At 38.8% G+C, this 17,520-nt stretch overlaps 2 protein-coding genes across 2 annotated transcripts in view; both read left to right on the forward strand.

Annotated features, from left to right (window-relative positions):
* Window positions 1-1,571, forward strand: part of creb3l1 (cAMP responsive element binding protein 3-like 1) — a 40,594-nt gene extending 39,023 nt beyond the window's left edge. The window contains exon 12 of the mRNA XM_017709572.2: window positions 657-1,571. Within this exon, the coding sequence (XP_017565061.1) occupies window positions 657-693 (37 nt within the window). The 3' untranslated portion in view covers window positions 694-1,571. The remainder of the gene's footprint in view (window positions 1-656) is intronic.
* A 12,712-nt stretch (window positions 1,572-14,283) lies between these two features.
* Window positions 14,284-17,520, forward strand: part of dgkza (diacylglycerol kinase, zeta a) — a 224,026-nt gene continuing 220,789 nt past the window's right edge. The window contains exon 1 of the mRNA XM_037534510.1: window positions 14,284-14,754. Coding sequence (XP_037390407.1) covers window positions 14,546-14,754 — 209 coding nt within the window. The 5' untranslated portion in view covers window positions 14,284-14,545. The remainder of the gene's footprint in view (window positions 14,755-17,520) is intronic.

Consider the following 17,520-nt stretch of genomic DNA (forward strand, 5'->3'; position numbering starts at 1 on the left):
CAGTGGGCGTAAGTTATGGATGAATGGTTGGAATTGGCTGATTAAAATCAGCTCCAAACATGCAGGCAGCACATTTTTTTTATTTTATATGTATTGCATAAATAACATCTGGTAACTGTTGTGATAAATAGAAAGTTGCCTCTTACTTTCAATGAAGAACCTTATTTGAGTCATATTTGTATGCAACTGATTTCTTTTTATTCATGAATTGGAAATTAAAGAGAAAATAATGTTATTTGTATTGTGCCTTTGGCTAATAGAAAGTACAGTAAATGTGTCAGTATGTTTTTGGTGTTTATATAGTGTGTTCAGCATTTCGTCTTCACTAACATACATCAACTATTAAAAACTAGATTATCAGAATATAACAGCTGTATCAGGAGAAATGACCTCATTCCCATAGAGGCAAATCATGATATTCAAATTAAAACTCCATGTCAGCCTCCCAAGTCAGACCTCTCTAAACCCATCCCCAAAAATACGTTTAAATATTTAAAAATTAAAATAAATAATTTGAATATTTAGTTATTAGTCTAAACAAAAAAAAAGTAAAGTAAAAAGTCATCAAATTATGAGTGTTGTGTTGCATGTACATACTTTCATTCTCTCATATATTTATAGTGGCAATAATGTCTCTCTCCTGTTCTCTCTCTTAGAAAGCGTGATCCTGATGGAGGGGTGGAGTTTTTCTAACCCCTCTGAGCGGAGCTGCCTATGTCATGCAGGCCTCCGCTGACCTTTGACCCTGAGATCACTCATACCCAGTGGCGCCCCCTATTGTTACCACTCCCCCACCCTACAAAACCCACACATCATCACCACTCTTGGACATGCTGCAGAGGATGGGCAGAAAGAAATGGCATAAGAGAGAAGAGGAGCAGGAGAGAAAGCATCTACCATCTGTTAGTGACTGTCAGTGAATGAGTGAATGTGTGAGCAGATGAGGAAATGAGCCAGTGTTGTTTCGGCTATTTTGATATGTGGAGTCCGCATTATGCCGCACATAGATGGGTATGGGAATCTTTTTTCTTTTTTTAGTCATTCTTTCTTCATCTAATACCTTACCACTGTCACACCGAACTGGTATTCTTCCTCCAAAGATTTCTTTTTCACTGTTACTTGTTTGTGTTTATTTTTTATTTTTTTGAAAAATGTTTTCCAGTACTGGTGTAATCACAGGTGCCTGAGCATTTTTCTCTTTTTTAAGTTTTAGGTAATACATTTTAATAGCATTTTATTCTTTTTATATGTTTCATAATACCATGGGAACTGTTTATCTGATTAAAGCTGGACTGCACTTGTTTTGCACTAGGAAAACAAATTGATTTAAGTGCCTTCAAATTCTTTTTCCACCCATGTAGTTGTATGTAAAATGTGTTATTTTCTTAACTTCTGATTTCTCTCTTATTTTCCTTTTGCTTACTCTTACTGAGAACTAAGAAAGGTATTTTATTTTAGTTTTTGTACTATTTTAAATTTGAAAAGGTAGATGCATTTGTACTGAATTGAAAGTATCCATAATATATTCTAGTATTGTCAGCATTCCAAAAAGAGCATATTTATTTTATGCACAAAAAAAAGAAAAGTGAGAATTGTTGTTCTTTATATATATATACATACATATATATATATATATATATATATATATATATATATATATATATATATATATATATATATATATATATATATATATATATATATAATTGCTAAGGATGATGTAAAGTTTACATGATCTTGTTGTTCATAACTGTTAAACAGTTTTTGTGTTATCTTTATTCTGTATAAAGAAAAGAAAGTTTTGTATATAGGGACGTTTGAACCAGGACAATCAGCTGTAAGACCTACATGCAGAAATCTCACCGAGACTTAGTGCAGAACTGTGTTGGAATTTTTATTTTTATTGTTGTTATCATCATCAGTAGCCTTGTGATACATTTGCCTGAGAAGACAAAGTCTGAAAGTCTGGTTGCTATGGAAGTGAAGATGCTAATGCAAAGCTGTAAACTGTATGTAAAGTAAAATTCAAATTAGCCATTTTAGACATTTCACATTTTACTTATTGCAATTTCCCTGAGGAATTCACACTCAGAGCCATGTTTTCTAATTCAGTTCAGTACTACAATATACATCAAAGAGATCTCATTCATTCTTGTACATTGAAACATCATGTCATTATTGTACAGCGTAATTCAAAATTCCATCTCTAAAAGTTAGATGTTGAAGGGGTAGACCACATCACACTACTGCCAATAAATCACCTTGCTTGTACTATATTTTTGACCCATTGATCTTTAAACGATTTAAACTGTGCGTTGTGATTTTCCCTGTGTCAGCTGTTGAAACTGTAAAAGTGGGAGTGTGCAGTATGTCTTTGTGGTAAGGTTATTAACTAAGACTTTGTACCTTCACAGGTAAATTAAACCTTTCTAGGCTTAAGCCTGGTTTTTCAGTTCTGCTCTAGTGTTCTGGAACTTGATTCTAAATTTGGCTCAGAATTCTAAATATGGCCTCCAACTTTCATAACTTGAGCCGAGACATTGAGTTTTGATTTGCGTAGAATGTAGAATATAGCCTAGAATGTATGCTATATTCTGCGTTTTTGCGTAGAATATAGTTAGCTGGAGAAATTGCTTTAAATGTATCTCTTGATGTAATTGTTGTTGGTGCCGCCTGTGTCTTTGTTCATTTTGTGGCCTTTTGTATATATGACATTAATGCCCAGTGGTAGCTGTAAATATGGAGGATGTATTTTTATATTCCTGATGCATTTTGGTATTCACTATGCGCCTTTGGGGGGGTGGGGGGGGGGGGTGGGTCATTGTTGACCTTTGGCACTGTTTTGGTATCTCGCTGCATGTCTCTCTGTGCTTGGAACTTCTCCGCCAGCCTCTCTGTTTCTGTCTGTATTATTAAAGTAGAGTTAGAGTGAAGCAAAATACAAAAATTTGCAGAAGCAAAACATTGTCTCCTCGTCTTCTCTCCATCTTACACTCTCTATTTTGAGTCACTTTTGACCTACAACCAAATATTTTTTTTATAAAATAATCATAATAATAATAGTATCTTCATTTATAGAGTACTTTCTCTACTGGTGGCGACACAAGAGTGTTTTACAGAAAGGTGTTAGAATGTGACAATAGTAGAAGGAACAAAATGAGTATTCATTTAAAATCATATAAGTAAATGTTACAGATCAAATTAAATTATATATACAGTAGATGTACAATTTTAATTAAATGCTAAGTTAAAGCGAGGCATTTTTGAGATGTCTTAGCTTTCTTTCTTTTCTAATGGCATCTTTTTGCCTTAAATTTTCTTCTTTTTTTTTTTTTTTTAAGAAAAATCACCCTTTCGTTTGCACATTTGCAGTATATTTTTAGACAGTATTCAAATACATTTCAATAGCACACCATGGCTATTGGTGCTCGGCCTTCATTGTGGGCCATAAATATCAAAACTTTCTCAAAAAAATACAAAAACGCTCATTTCTGCTAGTGCCCATATGGGATTTGTAGCAATGTGACTAAACCACACTGGTCAGGACTCTTATTCACAGTTATTGAAGCCAGGAAGTGATTTTATTTTTTAATGAAACCAGCATCACCCATTGAAAATCAAAACATAATTGGTTGATTCCACTGTCACTGCCTAATGACATATTGCTAAATAGGCACTGGCTGCATCTGATTAGTTGAATAAGGTTTCCTTTTCTATCTGTTTTCTTTGATTATGTCTGATCTGGAAACCATGTGGCTCCATATGAAGGTCAGCTCTGTCAGTTAATTCAGTGAGGCTATGGCCTACGGATCATGCAAAACCAAGGACTGTAGATGGGAAAGGAAGTTTAATTTAGTTATTTGGATGCAGCCCAAAAGTCCTAAAGTCCTAACCAAAGGGAAAGCCCGCTTGGCTCCATCTGACTAGACGTCACTGAGGAAGAAATTCTAATTGGCCAGCTTTTAACCGCTTTATTTCCCACCAAAACTTAACTATGCAATAAGAATAATACTATACCTCCAGAATTAAATACAACATGCATATTAATGCTATGAACTAAAAATTACACCTTATCTGAATGACTTCAAGGCTCTGAGGCTGCCCTGCTGACTTCTTTACATCCTGCGCTAAAACAGTGCGTATTTGCAAAAGTACCAAAGCACATTTATACACAGCGCAGTATTGCTGAATCATCACCAGGGGGCAGTGTTGTCATTGTAGTCACATGATGCAGCCTCTGCTTTGTGTCTTTTTGTTTTGGTGATTAAATCCATATGACTAAGAATCATTTAACTCTTCAGGTTTTTACCGTAGTGCAAAGTCATGCTATTAACAGTCAGTAAATATGCCATAATGTCTTATGATTCTAAATAATTGAGAAATTTAAAAGCAAAATGAAAGTTCTGACAGGTTAGGTTTGTTCACATTAGTGACATTACAGTTTTGTATCAGTCTTATGTATCTCTGCTGAATGGCATTTTGTTCCCCAGTGAGGGGTGTGAGTCAGAGGCAATAAAAACACACTATCAGAAGCTCTGCTCTTCACCTGACGCTGACCCTGTGAAAGCATTATTGTTGTTTCTAACTCTGGCTCCAGCTCCACCAGGGCCTGAGGGTAGAGTATCGTGGTCAGGCACTACATCAGCATGATGCTGAAGAAAAATCATTACACTCACTTTCTGTAACACCACAGCATGACAGGCTTATTAAAAAGGGTAAGCCTCTGCTGTAGCGTGGGACACATGAAGTTTCTGCAGCTGTTCTTAAAAAAAAAAGATTTTCTCAGTTTGTGTGGAAATGATTACAGAGGTTCCATAGTATCATATTATGTTATATGTTATATAAAGAACTAATGAGCTGGAATGATAATAAACAACTCTGCTTTGGATTTAAGGTGTGTGTGTCGCTGGGTATTTAGCTCTTTGTGGGACCAAATTTCCCCAAAATGGAAAAAATATGGAAACATTGTAGGCACCGTGTCTCATCTCCATGTTTAGATTTCCTTTACTAGCTTTTGGTTTCTAAGCTTAAGGTTGGATTGGGTGTAGCATTTAGCTACAGAGATACAGAAGTCAAAGGAATGTAAAACTGTTTGCATGGCTACAAGTCTTTATAGCCCTGTTATGTCTTGCAGGAAGCTGTTTAATGACCATAGAATGATTAAAAAACCAAACCATGCAAGCTTGCAGGCTTCTGGTATAACATTCAATAAACAAAGCCATCAGAAATCTAATAAAGTAAACTATCACTTGCAGTTTTTCCAGTGGTGAAATTTTCTTGGAACATTAGCCTAGTTCTATCATTTCATATTCACTTAAGTCAGCCTTGAGTCTCAGATTTGCTGGGATTTCAGTATTCATAAAATAGTCAATAGGTTGCATTTTCAGACTAGACAAATGACAAAATGACTGCTCTGACATTTTAATGAATCAAATGGCCAACAGGAAAAAAGATCCAGTGTTGGACAGTAACTAAGTAAATGTAATTCGTTACTGTACTTAAGTAGTTTTTTTGTGTATCTGTACTTTACTTAAGTATTTCCATTTTGGGTGACTTTTTACTTTCACTCCACTACATTTCAGAGTCTAATATCTTAGTTTTTACTCCACTACATTTTGAGAAATCTGTCGTTCCTTTTGGTTTCTGTGTGTATAAAAATGTAACATGTCAAAACAAAAGAAGTGCAAAGCAAGAACACCAATCAGGGCACAGCGGTCACTTTGTTCTGAGCTTGTTTTGACCTGTTGGTCATACCAACCCAGTGCAAGCACACGGTTCAACGTCAGTGCAGCAGCATAAAAATTTGGGAGCACATACATCTACCTAAATGATGGAACTTACCTAACTTTGTGTAACTAAACCACAATATAGAAATATGTACACATATGCAGTCGTGACTGGCATGTTTCTTTTTTTCTGAATTCATACAAACACTTTCATTTTATAGTAAATTAGTAAATTAGTTTCGGTTAGTTTATGTTTATGAACAGAAACCTACAGATCTATATAGTAAAGGAAAACTTATTTGTGAATCTGAGTTTAAAGCAAGTTTTTATTTCAGCTTGTAACTAATTTACAAAGTAATCTTAAACTGAAACTTTGCTTGCTGGTAAAAGTGATTTCAGAGCCACTTGGTTCTACCTGATGGAAACTGTTTACCTTCAGTGTTTTGTGCTTATGATCATTTTAATAGACATCAGCATCACTAATTAATGACATTCTATTAAAAGACTGGTTTAACAATAGAGACACTGGAGTATTTTCACCTAAAATGAGTTCATGAAGCGAGTCTTGTTACAAAAATAATAACAGGACATTAGAGTCATAATTAACCTTTTAGTACTTTTACTTTTGATAATTAAGTACATTTGAAGGCAAATACTGTACTTGTACTTTTACTCAAGTTGAGGTCTAGAGTAATTACTTCTACTCAGTCTTTATGTTGCTAGTCTTTATGTTGCAAAGCAATAGCATTCTATGTCCAAAAACAGATAAAACTACAAACAGGTTAAATCTTTTTGCATTGTTGTATTTTCATCTACCTGCTAATGTATATGGCAAAAACAATGCCACTACCTCAGTGCTGAAAGAGGCCAAAGCATAGTCCTAATGACTGGAGTGGTGTAGTGAACAAAGACAGACAGATAGACAGATAGATAGACAGATAGATAGATGGATGGATGAATGATTGTGCTGGCTCTTCAGAAGGGGAAGCCAAAGTGGAGATGGAGCTGATGGAGCTCAGCAAGTCGACAGGAACTTGAACAGCCTAAGGAGCTGCCTCAGGGAGGTGACTAGCAGAACCACCACAGGTGAGGTGGCTGGGGATCCATCACAGGAGAGGGGGCTAGGGGAGCCACCACAGACAAGGTAGCGCTAGGTGGCATGAGGGCAGGCATTGGTAGGCCAGTGCTCTCCAGAGCAAAGCATAGAGCCTTGAGGGCAGGCATCGACAGGCCAGTGTCCTCTAGAGGGGGCAGTCATGGGCTGGAGGTTAGGGAAGCCTGTGACCAGAAGGTTGTTGGTTCGATCCCCTCAGCTGACAGTCCATGACTGAACTGCCCTTGAACAAGGCACCTAACCCCCAATTGCTCCCCAGGTGCCATGGATAGGGCTGCCCACTGCTATAGGCAAGTGTGCTCACTGCCCCCTAGTGTGTGTGTTCACTAGTGTGCATGTATGTGGGTGTTTCACTGCATGGATGGGTTAAATGCAGAGGTCTAATTTCACAGTGTGCAAACACAGTCTCAAATGATTCTTTTAAGCACTGGGTGGAGTCTTGAGGTTTGATCCTGACTAGATCATCTTGATCCTGATTTGACAAGTTTGATCCTGACTCTGCAAACTTGGTTCTGACTTAATTAGCTTGATCCTGACTTGATTTCAGTAGCTTCGTCCTTTTAGTACTTGTTTCTTGAAACTCCAGGGCCTCAAAAGTCCCCCCATCTCTCTCTCTCTCTCTCTCTCTCTCTCTCTCTCCACATTTTTCTCATTACCCTAAACATAGCTGAGCAAGACCAAAGTTTGCTTCTTTAGTTTTGCACTGAATCTCTGCTAAAGCTGTGTCTAAAGCTGAAGCTAAAACTCGTTTGAGATTTATTTACCCAGTCAACAAGGTTTGGGGCATAACGTTTCATTATTTGTTAGCTATTATCCATTAACATTATAGCTCCAGTCCACAACTTAAGAAGCAAACACCAGACACCAAACATGTCTTGAATGATTAGCTACATTTGGGTTAAGAGGAAAAATAAGGAAAATTGCCCAGAGCTCCAGAGAATGCTACTTTCCAAGACATCCACCTGAAGAACACAGGCCCATCAATGCCTGCCTACAAGGCTCCACCCAGTGCTCTGGAGACCATGGCCAGCCAGCACCTGACCATATTCCACCCAGAGCTACCTCATCTGTGGTGGTTCCCCTATCCACCACACCAGTAGCCAAACTTTGCCAAACTTTCAAGTCTGAAAATGTTCAGTTTATCAACATTCATTTATTTATTGTGAGCTGCAAATCTCAAATTAGTTGTCTAGCTTTAAACAGTTATACACACATTGCCTCTGTTGGCTTGTCAACACAAACACACACCCACACACACACACCCACACACACACACACACACACACACACACACACACACACACACACACAGACACACACATCCTCCCTAAAACCAAAATCACTCCTGTCAGCATCAAATATAAATGATCTAATTAATTGGTACTGTGACCTTTAAAAGCCCAGTATCAGTGATCATAGTTCAGACATCCAATAAATGCTAACAAATGATGTTGATGTTGTCTAGGCCAAATCTGATTTCTAAATCAGCTCTAGCCTAGACAATATTAGCATTAATGTTGATCCTGACTAGATCACCTTGATCCTGCTTTGACATGTTTGATCCTGGCTCAACAAACTTGGTCCTGATTTGACTAGCTTGATGCTAATTTGACTAGCTGGATCCTGACGTGACTAGCTTGAACTTGACTTCATTAGCTTCATCCCTTTAGAACTTGCTACTCGAAACTCCAGGGCCTCCAAAGTCTGTCTCTCTCTCTCTCTCTCTCTCTCTCTCTCTCTCTCTCTCTCTCTCGCTCCCTCTCCCTCTCTGTCTCTCTCTCTGCAGGTTCATGGTCAGAGTATTCTGACATGTAATCTATATACCTGATTCGAGTTGATGATTAATAGACACAGAGCAGTGAAAAAGAAAGAGAACAGCACGGCCTCCACACTCTCAGAACACATACAAATATAACCTGCAGAGAGGTGGGGGGGAGAACAGAGGATCAGACTACAGCTGCCTCTCTGCCTCCCACACTAAACACTCACATTTCCTCATACCATGTGTGTATGTGTGTGTGTGAGGCAGCTATTGAGCTATGCTGAGCAATATTTTGCCATTTTATGCAGGTTAAAAATGCTAAGTGGTTTAATAAATTGCTAAGCCAGTTGAAATGCAGGTAAAATAAACATAGTAAGGCCATGCTGGGTTTAAAATCTGTTGCAGTCAGCACAACAATGGAAACAATCTCAAATGTGAGCTTGCATGTAATTTTAAGTAATACTGTTGAATATGTGTGTGCTGTCTTTCAAAGTTATAAATCATAGTTTCTAAATGCATAGTTGAGTATAGTGAGCGGGACATTTGCTGCCAAGCTATAAAATCCTTTAACAATTTTAAACACCCCACAGCAGGCCATATGTTGACACTGCCTCGAGCATACCTCCATTAACATGTATTTCTGCTCCCAATTTTCATTATACTGATTAAGATATATATTTTAATTATTCATTACACTGGGCTAACTGGCTACAATTAGCTACCTTGAATATACATGATAGTTTGCTAGTTAAGTGGCTAGCTAAGCAAGTAAAACACATTTTTTGATACAGTTCACTGATGTACATGCCTGTGTTATGAAGCTAAGTTCAATCACTGTTAGGAAAAAAGACAAAGCTCCCATCGCCAGCCCAAAAGTCACTGTATAATTTGCACCTTGATTAAGTTGTCACTTATGGTTAGGTTTTCATCTAGATTTCTGTCTGCATCCTTATTGAAGTATTAACAAGCTTCATATCTGAGGTGCAAACAGAGGATAGAAGAGCTCATTTGTTTTCAAGTAGAAAGTTTCATGGCAGTCAAAATATGAGTTGATAGAGGTGCAGTGAGTTAAGCACTTAAGGCTCCATTTCAGTATCAGGTGTTGCTGTGAGTTAACCACCTAAGTTTCCATTGTTCTGAAGAACACAGGTACATTGATGCCTGCCTACAAGGCTCCACCCAATTCTCCGGAGAGCATGGCCAGCCAGCACCTGACCACATGCCACCCAGAGCTACCTCATCTGTGGTGGTTCCCCTAGCTATCTTGCCAGTAGCAGCTCACCGAGCCAAACTTTCAAGTCTGAAAATGTTCAGTTCATCAACAATGATTTAAGCAGTTTGACACACAGTGCCTCTGTTGGCTTGTTAACACACACACACACACACACACACACACACACACACACCACACACACACACACACACACACACACACACACACACACACACACACCACACACACACACACACACACACACACACACACACACACACACACACACGTGTAAAATCACTCCTGTCAGCATCAAATATAAATGATGTAATTAATTGCTACTGTGACCTTTCAAAGCCCAGTATTAGTGATTATAGTTCAGACACTCAATAAATGCTAACAAATGATGTTGATGTTCTCTAGGCCGAATCTGATTTCTAAATCAGCTCTAGCCTAGACAATATTAGCATTAATGTTGTTTAATGTTTACAGTTTAGATGAAAAACAGGGACTGTATATTTCTATGTGTGCATTGTGTGTGTGTGTGTGTGTGTGTGTGTGTGTGTGTGTGTGTGTGTGTGTGTGTGTGTGTGTGTGTGTGTGCATGCTGGAATATTGAAGTACAATGTTGTCAAGGCTAGGTCAGAATGTATGCTCAATCTAGGCTTTCTGAATCAGATCCCTCTGGCATTTAACTAATCAATAATCATTTCATCTTGTTCTCTCTAGCTCTACGGTGGACTGAACACATCCACACTGAATAGTTCTAGGTTTTATACAATACTATACAAGAGTCATAAACCAATCTTTTCTTTTATTTATTTGATATATGATTTGATAAAAAATAAAACCCAACCAAATTCTAAAACTAAACTTTGGAGATGTGGAAAACATTTCCTGCAAATTTCTTCACAAAATGGAGGCAAGAGTGGAAGCTGTTGTAATGGCAAAGGATGGATATACTAAGGGTTCCCAATCCAAGCCCTGGCAACAGGGGCTTAGCATCAAATTTTGGGTCCCTGGCACAGTATCCCTGCCCCCCTCTCAAAAAATATAAAATTTTGTATGCAGTGGGTTGGTATGCATTTAATGGTAAAACAGCTAACTTGATTTACATAATTTTGTCAAATAAAATTTCTCACAATATTAGCAGATTTCACTTTCACTTGCTAAGTTATTGTTTTTTGTAATGTTGAGTCATCAATCTTGCTATAATTCAAAAAGGATTAGACTATGTGTCTGTTCAAGACAATCAATGTAATTAGAAAGAAAAATAAAACCATTTTTAATTTTTAATTAAACTGCTCAATGGCTGGTTGATTGGAAGTTAGTACACCTACTAGCTGCCTGCTTTGGTGAGCTCACCTTGTCTCATGTCTTTAGTTGCCTCAGTAAAGGAAGAGGTGCAGCTCTCTCTCGGTAGGTGACTTCTGGAAATAACAATATGTGTTTTACAGGTTAGCTACTGGACCAAGGCTGAACTTCACTAAGTTATGATCCCACATACACTGTCTGTTACATTAACTATTAATAAAATGCCTATTAGCTGTATTAAATTAAATCCTGTTTATTTATTAGCTTGTGCTTTTTATGAATGACTACTTACTGGCTAATTGCTAGCTAGCAATATAGTTTATTTTGCTGCAACATGTTTACTGTTTGGCACTTTAGACTCACCTGTTTTTTGAGAAGAACTCATTAGTAGTTGCCCGCCTGCCCTCTTTCAGCTTTCTCTCTTGCTCCCTGTGCTCTTCATGCTTCTTAAATCCTGATTTCGGTTTCATTTTTATTTTGGTCTCAGAATTGCTGAAAGCCACGGACTGCTGTCTTTTGCCACATTATTTACATGATAGATTTGTGCACTGAAGGATCAATCACTTTTGGAGGCAAATAAACAGAATTAGTCATGACAGTTATTTCTACAATAACAGAAAATATCAAAATGAGCAAAATTAGAAACCTAAATAAATTTTTTGCAGGGCTTTTGGAGGCCCCCCGTCCAGGCAAGGCACCATTTTACATGGTCTGATTCTCCTGCTTGACGATGCCATGCTCTGCACACTTTTTATGTTTCCTTGCTCTAAATACCTTACCCAAGCCTAGTCCAGATGCACATGGGTATTTTTTAAAAAGAGGGTTTTCCTTCTTCATTTCCTCTTCCATCCTATCCATGCAAGCATTGTTTAAAAAAATCTCTGCCCACATAAAAACACAAAAAGATTCTGTCAAGTGCTGTCAAGATCATGGCAACAGCCATGTCCTTGACAAGCAAAAATTCTCTCACCTTTCTTCTGCAACAGCCACTTCATTTTCAAAGTTGTCCCACCAGCCAGAGGTCTGACTGAGTCATGTCCAAAACAGGCAATGCCTGTGGCGGGGTCAGTGTTGTGGGAGTGCTAGACATAGCAGTGACCTCTGTAGTGCATTTTGATGCCCCTATTCTTCAACACAGTGTAAGAAACTAAAAACTGCATTCATGTGTAAACATATAACAAGTCCAATCAACACTGTAAATACCATCACTATTTTGGCATGTCTGCCAAATTGCGTCATGAAAACAAAGGAGATAACAGTATACATGCTTGACATAACAAGCCAAAAAACAGTTTTCCCTGGCTACATGACAATTAAAAAAATTCTGAATATCTTCATCTTGGCAGGAGTTTTGCAAGAGGCCTGTTTTCAGGGACTTAAAAAGTGGTTTGAGTGTGGACAAAAAGTCAATGCATAGAGAAAAAAACGTGTTAAAAAATAACTGTACGCGTGGACAAGGCAAGCTAGATGAGACAAACACATTGGTGTGGGATCAGCGAGACTGAAAAAACAAACTCCTGCTCTTTCACACACACACACACACACACACACACACACACACACACACACACACACACACACACACACACATACAATTTTCTAGCTGGAGCCCATCCCAGCAGTCATTATGCAGAAGGCAGAAAGCACCCTGGACAGGTTGCCAGTCCGCCACAGGAACCCTATCTGTATAGATATAAGTATATCTAGATAAAATACTAAAAAATCTGATATTATATCCAGTTGTTGAGAATTTTCTGAAAATTTCTGCAATATATATTGTTTCTACTTTTTTCCTGTTGCTTAATTAATAACTTCTGACTGGAAATTGAGTAAATGAAGAGTGAGCCCTGATTTTTGTGCAGTACTGCATGTACTTGACTTACATCATGAACCAATGCTTACTTTTAAAGACTCATAAGAAGAATGAACACGCCGTTTGAAAGCAGTGAGTCAGCTCCCTGTTGTTAACAGAGCTGAAATAGTAAGAGGGATGAGCTATAGAGATGGAATAAGGCTAAGAATTTTACTGGTGAGCATAAAAGATATGTTTTAATAACAGTATTGACATTGCTTCCCTCCTGTTCCTCATGACACCTCATGTTCCAGTGTTCATAAATGACAGTGAACGTTAACTAAGAAAAACTACTCCAGTGTCAACATGTCAAACCTGTTTCCCTGTGGGAGAGTTTTTTCTCTCTTTCTCTCACACATGCACAAACACTGCAGCGGCTGTAGGCTCTCTTCCAGTTGCAGGTGCTGAAGCCTGAGTGAGTGGCTTCAACTTGTTCTCCCCTGTTGACCACTGACCAGTTGTAAGTTGGCCCTTCCTCAAATAAATTTAGGGAAAAAAGCCTTTTATTGTCATGTTATAACATTGTTGGCATCGTGTGCTGACCTGCCAACTGCAATCATGGAATCATGGCAGGTTTGATGCAACATTCTAGTGTACAGTATGTCAACACAAGTACAATACACTGTGACCATTTGGTCAAGAGCAAAATTAAATTGGTGAACTTGGTATTTAATATGTCTCATTATAATATTTCAATCTTCCAGTCTTCACCTGTTGAGCACTTGTCATTGTTGTTCCTTTTGGCATTTTTACTTTCAGGATTATCATGAAAAGATCCTATAACCATATTCCACAGACTGCGATCATTCAATCCTTTAGATACAGACAAGTAAAACATGTTTGTCACCTTCTTTAACATTAAAAATCTGCACTTCCTTTCTTTCTCTCTGAAGGAGCTGTAAGCTACTTTAAGGTCTTTTTTGTGTTGTTATCAGCGTGTGGCTTGATTTTTTTTGGGAAATCCGTGTTTTCTGCTTTTTTCCTGATCCCAAAAAGGAAAACTAATGGCTATTTTTATCTATTAAAACTATTAAGACACAGTCTTTTTGTTTCCCTGATTTTTAATGATTCACGTAAGCTTTAAGCTCTGTTGCAACCTGCTTCCTAGGATTTAGCTGTGTGTGTGTGTGTGTGTGTGTGTGTGCGTGTGTGTCTCTCTCTGTGGGGTGGAGGCAGGCTGCAGAGTTAGGACAGGACGGGGCGTGCTTATGGCCACTCTCGCTCGTGATTGGCCAAATCTGCCGTGACGCAATGAGACGGCGTGGTCTCGGAAAGCAGCTGTGTGCTGCAGGCTTGTCGAGCGACGAACAGACAGCAACTCAGCCGGTAACGAACATAACTCTTCCAACTGCAGCTGTCTCGTTTAATCCAACATTCGCTGCTCTAGTTGTGGGAACTGTCATAGAAAGAGAAAGATCGGATTAGTTTACTCAGTCGAACTGTCATTATAAGTAAAAAATCTGTTACTTTATCTTTAAATTGTATAATTTAAACGAGTGGAGTACATCATTAGCGTCATTAGCACCCTGCTGCTCCGTGTCCGCGTAAACTAACCGTCGCTGAGATGGCAGAGGCTGACTGTGGAGGAAACGGTGGAAACTCCGTTCCTCCGGCCCTGGCCCTCCCGTTGGAGGACGTGGCCGAAGAAGAGGACGTGTTTGTGGCCGAAGAACGAGGCTTGACCCCGAAAAGTGGAGACGAAGGGCTTTCACCGGTCGACCAGCTGGAGAGCGAGTTCCTTCACCTCACCATCAGGAAACAGGTGTCCTACAGGTAGGTAACGTTACATACAAACACACAGGCATGCTGTGGTTAAGCTCTAAATAAGCGCCAAACAAGTTCCTTCTTACTCTCGCAGGTAGGCTGGTTTATGGCTGAGGTGGTCCTCGAGTTCTCTCTGTGTTGTTTGAATGTCAGGTGGTGAAGTAATAGGGCCCGTTCTAGCAGAAATAATAAGAGAGACCCAGCAGAGTTTACTGGACTGGATCAATCGCAGCTTTTGAAGAGGTGTATACAACTTGGCAGGTCCTTAAACTCTATATGTTCCCTTCACTTCCACTCCAGCTGTGATGCTTTGAGGTACTGATGCTTTATTTGCTCAGCATGAGTCGGGTTTGTTAAGATAGCCATTGAGGACCATTGGTTGAACAATGTCAGGTTGAAGAAAGATGTCTGTGTCGTGACCCTGTTTGTAAGTATTTTTAACTGGTGGGAAAGGGTAGATACACACATGTGGAGCACTGCACATCAGGTCAGGGCTCTTTTTCTAGCCATGTTCTTCATTTCTTTGGGTGCATTGCTAGCAGATTTGCTCTGAAAGGACATGGTAGTGCTGATTTTGTACTCTTTTTACCTCAGGTCAGAAACCAAACTAATCAGACAATTCAGAATAAAAAAGAATAATTACCTGTAACCAGCAGAGTAGCTATCATGGTGGTCTCCAATGCTGAGCTCAATTGCCTTGCGTCATAGATCCTGTTCAGTTGTCTAATGTTAGCTTTTTACTAATATCACCTTATGGCTGTTTTCAAACTTGTCCTGAATGCTTGACCGGTTTAGGGCTTGTTTGGCAGAGGGGCTCATTATTGCTGGTTTGCTTTCACCCACAATAATTCTGCCCAAACCATGGATCGATCGTGAAAATACACTTGAGCAAACATACTGAACTTGCCGAGCAGGCAGCTCCGGGTCCAGAAAAATTCTAGTGTGAAAATGCTCTATGAAAGAAGGTCTTAAATAAGGTGTTAAATAAGCTGACATTACAATTTGAGGCATATGTTGAAGTAGCTAAACAGTAGGTTAATGAGACAACCTCTAATGGATGACATCAGGACGAACCATATTTTCAGGGGGACCACCACAATAGCAGTGTTCTCCTGTAATGTAAAGTTCTTAATAAATAATTTCTATTTCGAAGCAACACCTGCCTGAGCATATTTAACTGTAAATACAATTTATGTATGTTGATCACATATCTCTTAGTCTGACAACAGATTCTTGATGATGGCCTATTTGTTGGATGTCCAAGTAGCTACATTTTTACATTAATGCGGCCTGAAAGAAATTATTTTCATAACTGAGGACATTTTGATGGTCACAGTGAATGATAATGCGTACCCCCGCAAAGAAAAAGACTTTTATTTGAAAATAAAAATGGTCAAACTGTAGCATCACACACAGTTCAATGGGAAACTTCCATAAAAACAGTATTATGTCTGTGTCTGTGTGCTGTGGTTGTTTGAGAGAGAGTGTTTGCCTGTCTGTCTTTTTGTGTTTGCTTGCCGCTTTCATCTCTCTGATGATTGGCAGTGGTATTATGTGATGTGTGTCTAGTTCTACACTCCATTATTCTCTCTGACCCCATCCTTTCTCACCAGAATCTTTGAGAGAATTGCACCACCACACACCATCTGCACATCAAACCTAGACCCTCTATTAAAGGAAACTTGCATAGTTCCTGTCTAAAAGCTTGCACACACTCTTACTCTTTGGTTAAGAGTGGACTCTCTCTCTCTCTCTCTCTCTCTCTCTCTCTCTCTCTCACACCCCAAAACTCTCCACTCCCTATCACATCAGACAATATATCATTGTAGTCACATTAAAACTTTGTCCATTTGATATTTTTTTTTATTTGAACGCAGCAGCTGTCCTTTACATAGTGCGAACATGACAAATTGGTCCAAAATGGTTTGAAATACAGTCTTGTTACATTAATATTTCCCTCTCCTATGAAGTTAATATAATAAAAATACTAATATAATAAAAAGTTAATATAATAAAAAAAAAATATTTTCCTATTGTGATGACAAACAATTTCATGAAAGCACGTGGCCGGTATCGTCTGTAAGCACATCACCCTCTGTTCGCCTAAACTGCAGCAGATTCTGTCAGGTTTAAACAAAATGTTGTTATATTGTAATATTGCTTTCCTGCGAGTGCAGGGATTATTATTCCAGAGCATATTTTTTCCTTCTCCTCTGTGTGTGTGTGTGTGTGTGTGTGTGTGTGTCTTCTTCTCTCTCCATCTCTTTCCTTCTGTTCCTGTCTTCTGGGTGATGGAGCCTGTGTGTATTATGTAATAACGATTAGAGCTTTTATTCTAAGCAGTGTGCTGTGATGGCACAGAGTATCCATGTGTGCTTAGTGATGTGATTCTGTGTGTGTGTGTGTGTGTGAGAGTACACTGTGCCATGCTATGAATTGGTCTTATGTAAGGGGATAAGAGAAACAGTGGGTTATCACAGTTTTTTTAGCTTGTAAATAAATGAAGCTTGAGATTGACACTCCAGTGCCAGTGATAGTGCCAGTCTGCTGCATTTTGTCCAATCAGCATGCAGCAGCAGGTGGGCATTCAGGAGGGCACAATGCCCTGTGCTGGTGTCAAACTTCCTGCTGATTCACTGACTGCTGCTACAGCTGAGTCACAGGGAGCCTGAGAGAGAAAAAAAAACGGCGTCAAAAAATATTTCTCGCTTTATAGATTGATGTATTGACCATTATTCAGTTTATCCTGTGAGTGACAGGAATAGAGAGGATTCA

This window comes from Pygocentrus nattereri, chromosome 25 (assembly GCF_015220715.1).
Source record: "Pygocentrus nattereri isolate fPygNat1 chromosome 25, fPygNat1.pri, whole genome shotgun sequence".
In the NCBI taxonomy this organism is placed as follows: Eukaryota; Metazoa; Chordata; class Actinopteri; order Characiformes; family Serrasalmidae; genus Pygocentrus; species Pygocentrus nattereri.